Genomic DNA, 10,460 nt, shown 5'->3' on the forward strand with positions numbered 1-10,460 from the left:
CAGCACCAGCACCAGCTCTCTCTTGCACCAGCAGCATCTGCACTGCGCCCCCCCCCCCCCTTGTGAGTGAGCTTGCTGTCGAGGTGGTGCTTCAGCTAGGCCCCGAGGCTTTGCGTCTGTTGAGCAATGGCGACCTCGCTGCATCTTTCGTTGGCTGCCTCGGCGCCGGCATCCGCCCTGAGGAGCTCGTCGGCGTTCTTTGGAAATGCTGGGAGCCTTAGTCGCCCATCGGTGGTGCTCGGGATCGGGAGGAGGAATGCGAACCTCGTAGTGGAGGCTAAGATTCGGGAGATTTTTATGCCTGCTCTGAGCTCTACCATGACGGAGGGCAAGATTGTGACGTGGAATAAGACCGAGGGCGAGAAGCTTACCAAAGGTATTGCGTGCGTTTTATTGCTCTGTTTAATTCTTTTCTTGGACTTTTCGTTGTTTTGCGCATTGGTGGAATGGCGATGGTTTTTGTTGTCGAGTCAAACTTGTGTTCAGTTTGATGACGGAATGGGTTTATCGACTTACAGGGGTTTATGAGATGTTTGATATAGGTTGTTAAGATTGATGAGCTATGGGGTGGTGGGCTGGTGAGTGTGATACGCTTGATCGAATTGATGATTGGAGTAGGGAGATGTGGATTTTTATTTTATTTTATTTTATTTTTTTCAGGTGAGAGCGTGGTGGTTGTGGAGTCTGATAAGGCCGACATGGATGTGGAGACGTTCTACGACGGCTTTCTTGCCAAAATTGTGATTGGGGAGGGAGAGACAGCACCTGTTGGAGCTGCCATTGGACTGCTTGCTGAAACGGAGGAAGAGATTGCCGAAGCTAAGTCCAAAGGAGCCGCGCAAGCAGCTCCTGCTGCTCCGAAACCCTCAGCTGTAGAGGAGAAGGCTGTGGCACCACCTGCTCCAACTGCCGCACCTGCTGTAGCAGCTGTCCAGGTCGCTCCAGAGCCTACTGCTCCCGAGGAACCCAGGTCGAGTAGAATTGTAGCAACCCCTTATGCCAAGAAGCTTGCAAAGCAGTACAGCGTTGATCTTGCTACCATAGCAGGCTCTGGACCTTCGGGTCGTATTGTTGCCGAGGATGTGGAGGCTGCTGCTGGCAAGACCCCCGTCCCTGCTGCTGCTCCCGTCCCATCCGTGGCCCAACCTTCGGCTGCGGTTGCTGCTGCTCCCTCCGCTGCTCCAACTCCTGCCGCAGCCCTCGCCCCTGCTGGTTCTGTAGCATTCACGTCAATGCAGGCTGGTGTGGCCCGTAATATGGTGGACAGCATGTCCGTCCCTGTGTTCCGCGTTGGTTACACTATCACCACTGATGCGCTTGACGCCCTCTATAAGAAGGTCAGTATATACCGTGCTGCCTGGTTGACTTTTGATTACATTGTTGTTATGGCTTTATTTTAGGACTTCTTGCAATCATCAAGCACAAAGCATTATTTCTTGCAAAATCCTGTTATTTAATATTCTGTATGGCTGTTTTGTTGAACATTAGATCAAGTCGAAGGGCGTGACGATGACTGCACTTCTTGCTAAGGCTGCTGCCCTTGCCTTGGCGAAGCATCCCGTTGTCAATGCTTGCTGCAAAGATGGCAAAAGTTTCACTTATAACGAAGACATCAACATTGCCGTTGCCGTTGCAATGGACGGTGGTCTGCTCACACCAGTCTTGAAGAATGCAGATAAGGTAAACTGTATTGGCCATGAGCTATGTTACGCTTATCAATTACCTCAAGTCATCAGTACTCGATGTATTTGATGAGTATTCGAAGTATTCGTAAGCTCCGTTTTAAATTTGGTCTTTCTAGGATTATGCAATGTCTTTGTGCTTTGAGTTAATGCTTCTCTGAGCGATGTAGTCCCTTGGTGTAGCGTGACGTGACGAACATTGGGACATCGCATTTGACAAGTTGCTGCTCTAATTTTGCAGGTGGATATTTACTCATTGTCTCGCTCATGGAAGGATCTTGTTGACAAGGCCCGCGCCAAGCAGCTTTCACCAGCAGAATACAATTCAGGTATGACTTCTATTTTGTGGGTTCGAGTTGGGACATCTTCTCTTCAGATAGTGCGCATTTCCATGCCCCTTTTCTAGGGTAGCAATCTTAGTGAGCATGGATGTCTTGCTTCTTGTTCCTGATAACAATATGTTCGGTTGCAGGCACATTTGTTCTGTCGAACCTTGGAATGTTCGGGGTAGACCGGTTTGATGCCATATTGCCCCCTGGCATGGTAAATGAAGCCCTCTATCCAGTGTCAAACCTCTCCTGTCTGCGCAGCTTCTATATCTTTAAGATACTTCACTTGTGTTAGAAATTTTCAGAATCAGCTTTTTGTGCACTATTTTGTTACTTCATTGTGTACTTTACTCAAGTATGTTGAGAGTCAAATATATTTACTCGTGTTCATGTGGAGCTGACCAAGTACGGACTTCTCCTTGAACAGGGTGCAATTATGGCAGTTGGCGCGTCTGTTCCCACGGTAGTTGCCACAGGGAATGGGCTATTTGGCGTGAAGAATAGAATGACGGTAACGTTTTTCCTTCCATGTCTTCTGTGGTGATCATCTTCTCCTATTGAAGTTGGGGCCACCAGCGCTTAACCATTCTCGTTCACAAAGTTTCGATGGTGCTGTGATTGACCAAAATTCATGTTTTCTGAAAAATTAGGGTATGTGGTTTCGGAATTGGTGAACAGAGTCTGATCTGTTTTGGTTTACTGAACAGGTGAACGTGACCGCTGACCACAGAATCATCTATGGTGGAGACCTAGCTGTGTTTCTGCAAACCTTTGCAGCAATCATTGAGGACCCCACGGAGCTAACCATGTGATACTAGTAAAGAAACTGATGTGCGCAAGTCCATGGTAATTCAGTTAGAACAGCCCAGATATTATTAAGGGTATTGTATTTGAGGTCAGAGGTTTGGTTTGCAGGTAGGCCATGACGATTTTTTTTTCAATCTTCACAAATTCGATTTCTTACGAGTCGTGTAGTCCGTGCTGGATTTGTAAAATGCAGTGACAATGCAAAAATGGTCGCAAGTTTCAAACCATTTGGTTTAGTTTTCTTGCCATGTTCTCTGACACTAGAAAAACACTTCGCCAGAACAACCAAAATCCACCTTTGAAACTGTCAAGATGGGGTTTCTTTCGTACAAATTAATTCAAACAACTTACGTTAAACACCTACCTAATCCTTATCGTCACCACCCAAATCCGTAGAGCTTCCTCATGATATTCCATTGCACTAAACGCCCTCGATAACCCAAACGAATCCCTTGCACTTATTCTCCGAAGACCTAAAATGGATTATGCACCCTTCAAATCACGACACACGCATCAATGGGGTTGTGAATGCAGTGCAAACGTCAATCAAAGATGGGAACTGAAACTAGAACCCTACATTACGGATGAGGAAACTCGTAATCAACGTTGTTGATTTCATTGTGGAAGAAATACAATAACCGGAAGTAAACGAAAGAAACTCCAGGGCAGAAAACCTTAAGCACCATGGGTTCGAAAGCGGCGGTGACCGGGTATAAGATCCGGGTATGATTGGGTCCATTCCGGTCATGAGTGGGTATGGATGGGTCCAGTCCGGTTGTGAGGGGGCTGGGAAATCACCGACCTGGGTGGGCCGAAGCGGGTTTGTGTCGTCGGCTTCTTCAGTCTCCCTCCCTCTTCTTGTGAGTGTTCCCAGCGCGAGGCAAAACCCCCCGTCTAGCGCGTCGTAAGTTTGTTGCCACCCTCTACTCCTTGGTTTTGCAGCTCCGTCGGGCTGCATTTTTCGATGTAGACTCGTCAGAGGCTTGTTAGGCTGTTCTGTATCTGTTTGATCCTTGTTAAGTGTGCAAACAGAGGCGTTTTCTTAGGCGCAACGACATTGTGCAGAGTTGGAGCCAGAGTGTGGAGTATGTTGGAGGCGATGCTGGAACTAGGTTGAGGTTGGAGCGAGAGTTAGGATTGAGGGGGAGAGAAAAGTGGAGTAATGGAAGGGGGTAATTCGCTCGTTGCTGGGCCGGAGGGGAGGAAGCGGCGGGTGTCGTACTTTTACGATCCTGATGTCGGGAACTACTACTATGGACAGGGACATCCCATGAAGCCTCACCGCATTCGGATGGCGCACTCGCTGTTGGTGCACTATAATTTGCACACGAGGATGGAGGTGCTGCGGCCTTACCCGGCGCGCGATCGCGACCTCTGTCGTTTTCACGCGGATGATTATGTTTCTTTCTTGAAAGAGGTTACGCCGGAGACGCAGCACGACCAGATGAGGCAACTCAAGCGTTTCAACGTGGGCGAAGATTGCCCTGTGTTTGATGGGCTGTACAATTTCTGCCAAACCTATGCTGGGGGCTCTGTCGGGGGCGCCGTGAAGCTGAACCATGGCCACAGCGACATTGCCATCAACTGGGCGGGAGGCTTGCATCATGCCAAGAAGTGCGAGGCTTCCGGGTTTTGCTATGTTAACGATATCGTGCTGGCTATTTTGGAGCTTCTTAAATACCATCAGGTACGACATAGCACTACTACGTAATTTTTTTTTACGGTTCATAGTTTTTTGGTTACAGAAAGGGTGAGTTGTTGTATAATTTTTCCCTGCTCCGGATTCTAAAGTATCGCAGTGACTCTACCTACAGTCTCCTTTCAAACTCTTATGAGTTCTTTTGGGGTTTTGAGGAGCGATGTGTCACCAGCGAACTTTCACCATATTGCTAAAGTTTACTCTTTAATATACAAGCAAAAATAGACTATTGCAACCAGGTGCCTGCTAGTATATTTTACACGTTAGGCTCTTTCTCCTTTTAATTTCTTTCCAAAAAAATAATTCTGACACAAAACCTTGTGTTATTGTCATTTATTTATTGCGGAACATCAAAGTCTTGTGCTATAGTCTAGGTTGTGGTGCTAGTTCTAAGAAGTCAGTGATGTGAAGTTCATCTTTACTAGTTAGTGTGTTGGGTGAAGTTCAAGCAGTGTCCTTGTCAGCGGTATAGTTTTTACTGTTTTCAAAGCAGTTTTAGCAAGACTGAAAATATTTCACTGTCATCTTTGGTGTTGGAGTAGTGGAAGATTGCGAATTCGTATACTTTGGGTTCAAATTGATCATTTCCGCATTATATTCCTGCCTGTTCAGTTGTTGACTTGTTTTGTACGCGGATTAGGTTATTACCTTTAAGAGATTTTCAAGTGTTTTTTTTGCTGTCTTTGCGCTTGTTACGAACCCCCCCCCCCTTTTTTTTTTTTTTTTTTTTTTTTTTTTTTTTTTTTCTCATTAAGTATGTGTTTATCCATCCGATCCTTCCAATTCAGTTATGGCAACTTGTTATGGTCCACCTATGAATGTATTTTCAAGATCTCCAGTCTTATAGGTTTTCTTAGTAGGAGCACCTTTGAAGTTCTCAGACAAAACAAGGTGCCAAGTGAGGTTACTGGGTCCACTATATCAAGTTCCTTGAAAACCAGATGTGTCTACGGCTATTGGGGGCAATCATTTTATTTGATAGGGGTTGGTCTATTGAGAACTAGGTTGTGTATTGGTGAGTTGGGTCTCGAAGCTTGAGTCTTCTATATAAGTATTGTAAGACCAACTCAATCTCGTTGTTATTCTGTCTAGTTCTGAATAAGGTGGGACTCAAATTGTACATGCAGCGAGTGCTCTATATTGATATCGACATACACCACGGAGATGGCGTGGAGGAGGCGTTTTACACAACTGATAGAGTGATGACAGTGTCTTTTCACAAGTTTGGGGACTACTTTCCTGGAACTGGAGATGTTCGAGACATTGGTTATGGGAAGGGAAAGTATTATTCGCTGAATGTTCCATTGGACGATGGAATTGATGATGAGAGCTATCAGTCGCTTTTTAAGCCCATCATGTCGAAGGTGATGGAAGTATTCCAACCTGGTGCAGTGGTTCTACAGTGTGGGGCCGACTCTTTGTCGGGTGATCGACTTGGCTGTTTCAACTTGTCTGTGAAAGGCCATGCAGAGTGCGTTCGATTTATGCGATCTTTCAACGTGCCGTTGCTGCTTGTGGGTGGTGGCGGGTACACGATTCGCAATGTTGCTCGTTGTTGGTGCTACGAGGTGCTGTGGAATTTCCCATATCTTTTTCAACGATCATTTGAGCTATGAGATGACCTAGATTGGATTTTAGCTTCTGGATCCTGTTAATGCTAGTGTAACTCTACTTGTTACTTGTTTGAGAGCGCTGTCAACTCTCTATTTCATTCGCTTTAAATATATCTAAGCCATTATATTGTTCTAGGGTTTTTGTATCTGCATGTAGTCCTAGGTCGTTCAAGATAAAATCAAATGTTTTAAAATCACTAAAGGCCATACTTTCGAATGACAAGAAGCTTGTTTTCAAGTTTGTTGGTTATCTTCTGAATGGTATTGTCTCTCTATTTTACTTGAATCTTAATATTTTTCTTGCTTCATTTAATGTCGTGGTTTGGTGCATTACAGACAGCTGTGGCAGTAGGAGAAGAATTGGACGATAAATTGCCTCACCATGAATATTACGAGTACTTTGGGCCTGATTATTCTCTACATGTTGCACCTAGTAACATGGCTAATCAAAATTCAAAGAAAGATCTTGATAATTTGAGGTTAGCTTTCGTTCTCTGATACCCAGTGTATAAGCGTAATGCTTGTGGTTGTCGGAAGTTCTGCGATCATTAACTTGCAGCTGACTTTTTTTATGACAATTTGGAAATCTTCTTTAATCTGACATGGTGATTTTGTCCGCAGGATGAAACTATTGGATAACCTATCCAAATTGCAGCATGTTCCGAGTGTGCCTTTTTCAGAAAGGCCACCAGATACTGAACTCCCTGAAAATGTATGTGTGTGTTAGCTGAGGTGTAGCTTTCGGATTCAGTTTATGTTTAAAATGGGCTTTTTTTAGCTTTTAAGACCTCTGCAGAACTCGCTGTGTATCGATGGACCAACCGTTATTGAATGCAGGAGGATGAAGATTTGGAGCTTCGTGATAAAGGCCGCGCATGGGATGGCGAACTGTCTGAATCTGACTCTGAAGAGCATGATCTAAGACGCCGCAGCCAGGGTATAGTTGCTAGTGAGGCAGCATTCGCAAGGTCAGCACCTTCGCAGCCATGTTATGTGATAATGTTGGATTTTTGATTCCATGATTGACATTCATGTTGATTAGATAACTCGTGAAGTGATAGTGGTTGTCAAGATCATTCAATCATTACTATTATTGTTTTGGTTAAAGCCTAGTTATTTCGAGCTGTCCAAAATCATTTTACTCTCAAACTATGGTGCGTCGTTGTTCTACTCTCTTCCATGAAGAGTCAGGTGGCTGATAAGTTGATTTTCTTTGTACACAGAAGACCCCCGCCGTTGGGTTCAGTTAGGGGGAAATCTGAGGAGGATGCTGGTGAAGCAATGTCTTCGGTTAGTGCTTATCCCCTCTCTTATATCTTATGAGCGTCAACTAGTCCTTTTACTTTTATTGTGTCACTGGTCCTTATCTTTAATCAGATGTTTTGGTTACTTGTCCCCATACAGGATGACGAGATTGAAATGGAAGATGAGACAGGAAAAGGTCCCGAGGATTCAAAAGATGCTGCTGAGGAGGTAATGTAATGCTCAGCATGGTTATGATCAAGTAAATTTGTTCCATGTCACTTTTTTTTTTTTGTTTTCTTTGTTTTCTTTGTTTTTTCCCCCCCTTGTTTAAGTGCAGTTTTGAAAAAAAATGGTGTGCGCTTTAGTGTCAGTGTTAACCATGTACCAGCTCAGAATCTTCTCTGTATCAATTTTGAGATCCTGTAGGAATGCCAAATTTTGATTCAAGTGGACCTCACCGTGAGTAGTGCTGGCTTTTACATTTTTGTCTGGTGTTGTTTTTGAGCAAGGCACCAAAACAATAGCATTCTTCCTTATCCATTCTTGGAAGTACTTCTATGCTCGTGTAAGAACTCCATCCTGATCTGGTATTAATCCCCCCTTTTTATTTTATTTTATTGAACAGCACGCTGAAATGGATGTGGATCCAAGGGTGGAGGCTGGATCCGAGGCTGAGGCACCATCAAATATGGAAGTTGGTGAGGCACCTCGGGCAGAGCAAGCAGATATTTCTACAGGACCAGCTCCTGCTGTAGTGGTCACACCACCGACAACCACAGCCAATGTCGGAAGAGAGAGCAGTTTATCTGTATCTTCAGCTCCCCCCTTGCATGGCCCTCCTTTAAGCGCAAATGCTACTGCAAAACCAGCTGCTTCTTTTGGTAGAGTCGTGGAGCGATCAACGGTCGCCCCTGCAGCAGGAAATCCCAATCAAAGTAATTCTTCTTTTGGAGGCGCACCTGGTTTTACGCAAAGAGCATATGTGCCTCCCCAACCAGGCGCAGCGTCAAACATACCTTGGCGACAGTCTCAACCTGGCAACCATTCAAAGACCAACAATCCATCTAGTAATTCATATACCCCATCCCAAGCTGGTCTTTCATTTGGTAACAGGACAGGCCCTCCGCCTCCGAGTGTAGGAGTATCTGTTCTAGGCTCTGTTTCTGGAATTTTGCCTCGTCCTAATGTAAGCCTCGCGGTACCGCCCGGTCGGCCAGTTCCTCCAGGCCCCGGTTCTGTTCCTGTAAGACCGGCAGGACCAGCGAACCGGTTTCCATCCACCACCATTCCAGCAGCTGGATTGGGAGAGCCTGCAGGAACTGACCTCTGAAACCGCAAAAGGGTGCCTTAGACTTCTAAGATTCTGTTCCTTCACATTTTTTCATGCCTGCTTCTGCGGCGTTGTGATGAATATTGGGGGGTATCCAAGCCGTGTACAATGTGCTGCACTTCCTGTTTCCTTCTCTGTTTTGAACAGCTAACATACTCTTCAGCCACATGGTGTGATTTTTCTTTCTCTTCGCTTCTACCGTATTTGCGATGCTATGCCCGTATTGCTTGCTCTTCATGGGTGACATTCCTTGCCTCCAGGCCCTTTTCCGTGAATGCCTGCGGTGAAATGCCCATTGACGCTGACGAATAAACACTTTTAGTTTCTGTGGGAGTTTTCATGTCAAATATAAAATTTTCTATTCATGTAATTATTCTATTGACGATTTCAGTAGCCTCTTTTCCAAATCTAGTGGGTTGTCGAAATATTGTTAGTTTGGTTTGGGCCTATGCCCCACATTTGTGCCCTGTAAAAGCTGGGCGAATGTTAATAATTTCTTGATCCATCTGCACATGTTCATAGTGGATCGCTTCAAGACCAATATGGGGTTTATGAAATTCACCACACGGTTTGTGGTAATTCTACATGAGTTTTATGTGAGCCCATCTAAGATACAAGCTTGGAGGAAGTCTGAAAATGTTCCTTGGACTCATATTAGTTCTTAATGACAATATATCTCATGTTTGCCAATAATTTTTATGTCTTTAAAAATGTATGCAACTATTAATTTATAATAGATTTTAATTTGATTAATTAATCCAACTTTTAGTTTAAAGAACTATCTTATACTCCATGAGAAAGAAATGTTGCACAAAAAGAACTACCTTATACTCCATTAGAATATTAGTAGCACCTTTGGAAACTATGACATTTTGATTGCCTACAACCAAAAGACATACCTAGTTGTAGATTATGCAATTGTGATAAAATGTTCCAATGATTAGCATATGCACAATAAATACAAAAACTAACAATTTAAAAAAATCTTTCGTAGAAAAGAAAAGAAAAGAAAAGAACTTGTTTATGATCATTAATGTAACAATAATGTATCATGTGAATATTTTTAATTATACTAAAAAAATATATTATTTACTGATTTTAATTAATATATGCTAATGTGTCCTTTGTTATTAATATCTATTATTATATAAGAATTATAGATTTTTTTTAATAACTTATATTACAACTAATTATTTTTAATTTTTATAATACATAGAAGATGATAACTTTTGTTACATTCTTTCTTACTTTACATTTTGTTTGGTCTATTCATATCTATTATAAAATCAAAAAAGATAAACTAAGTCTTAAAGATGGATCTACTTAGAAAACCACTTATTAAATTGACCACTAATTTGACTATCAATCCAAAATAATATCTTTTAACACAACAATAATTTGATGGTAAGATAGTTGTAGTAGACAAACTTATTTTTTTATAATTACTTTATTTGATCAAATGTATATGTTCAAATGTAATTATTTATCAAAATTTCATATTTACAACTAGTTAATAATCTCTAAGATTACAATACTTGGATTATGGTACTTGGATTAAATACCAAATAATTACATATTTTATGACATTGTCTTATTAAACTATTTCATATATATATTTGGAATAAGATCCTATAATTATTTCAATTGTATAAAAAGAATACTATCTATTCTACTACCTAAAAATTCATAATGTTATAATATATTTTGCTTGAATTAATAAAAGACAAAGATAAATACCTAATTCAATTTCTTTCA

General features: G+C 42.6%; 2 protein-coding genes across 4 annotated transcripts; both read left to right on the plus strand.

The window, feature by feature from the left end:
* Positions 1-3,045, plus strand: LOC112279806 (dihydrolipoyllysine-residue acetyltransferase component 5 of pyruvate dehydrogenase complex, chloroplastic). Its single transcript, XM_024514528.3, has 7 exons — positions 1-376; positions 661-1,337; positions 1,489-1,680; positions 1,924-2,011; positions 2,155-2,225; positions 2,439-2,522; positions 2,719-3,045. Exons 1-7 carry the CDS (start codon positions 127-129, stop codon positions 2,821-2,823), a joined length of 1,467 nt encoding a protein of 488 aa, XP_024370296.1. The 5' UTR covers positions 1-126; the 3' UTR covers positions 2,824-3,045.
* Positions 3,046-3,634: 589 nt separating this feature from the next.
* On the plus strand, positions 3,635-8,891 carry LOC112279805 (histone deacetylase 19). Of its 3 annotated transcripts, XM_024514526.3 has the most exons (9): positions 3,635-3,722; positions 3,884-4,505; positions 5,645-6,085; positions 6,467-6,609; positions 6,752-6,842; positions 6,968-7,098; positions 7,354-7,420; positions 7,535-7,603; positions 8,001-8,891. In XM_024514526.3, exons 2-9 carry the CDS (start codon positions 3,981-3,983, stop codon positions 8,703-8,705), a joined length of 2,172 nt encoding a protein of 723 aa, XP_024370294.1. In that variant the 5' UTR covers positions 3,635-3,722; positions 3,884-3,980; the 3' UTR covers positions 8,706-8,891. The 3 variants fall into 3 exon arrangements, with proteins under 3 accessions (XP_024370294.1, XP_024370293.1, XP_024370295.1); XM_024514525.3 differs by having other exon boundaries at positions 3,649-4,505; XM_024514527.3 differs by having other exon boundaries at positions 3,650-4,505; positions 7,357-7,420.
* Positions 8,892-10,460: the final 1,569 nt, after the last annotated feature.

This window comes from Physcomitrium patens, chromosome 3 (genome assembly GCF_059467195.1).
Source record: "Physcomitrium patens ecotype Gransden chromosome 3, ASM5946719v1, whole genome shotgun sequence".
NCBI classification, from domain to species: domain Eukaryota; kingdom Viridiplantae; phylum Streptophyta; class Bryopsida; order Funariales; family Funariaceae; genus Physcomitrium; species Physcomitrium patens.

Bases quoted from the DNA above. Each gene is read 5' to 3' on its own strand.
- LOC112279805 (XM_024514526.3), top strand. From the start codon at position 3,981: ATGGAAGGGGGTAATTCGCTCGTTGCTGGGCCGGAGGGGAGGAAGCGG. The intron at 6,086-6,466 runs GTGCTGTGGAAT...GGTGCATTACAG, and splicing joins CTCGTTGTTGGTGCTACGAG to ACAGCTGTGGCAGTAGGAGA. The intron at 6,843-6,967 runs GTATGTGTGTGT...TATTGAATGCAG, and splicing joins ATACTGAACTCCCTGAAAAT to GAGGATGAAGATTTGGAGCT.
- LOC112279806 (XM_024514528.3), top strand. From the start codon at position 127: ATGGCGACCTCGCTGCATCTTTCGTTGGCTGCCTCGGCGCCGGCATCC. The intron at 377-660 runs GTATTGCGTGCG...TATTTTTTTCAG, and splicing joins GGGCGAGAAGCTTACCAAAG to GTGAGAGCGTGGTGGTTGTG. The intron at 1,338-1,488 runs GTCAGTATATAC...GTTGAACATTAG, and splicing joins TTGACGCCCTCTATAAGAAG to ATCAAGTCGAAGGGCGTGAC.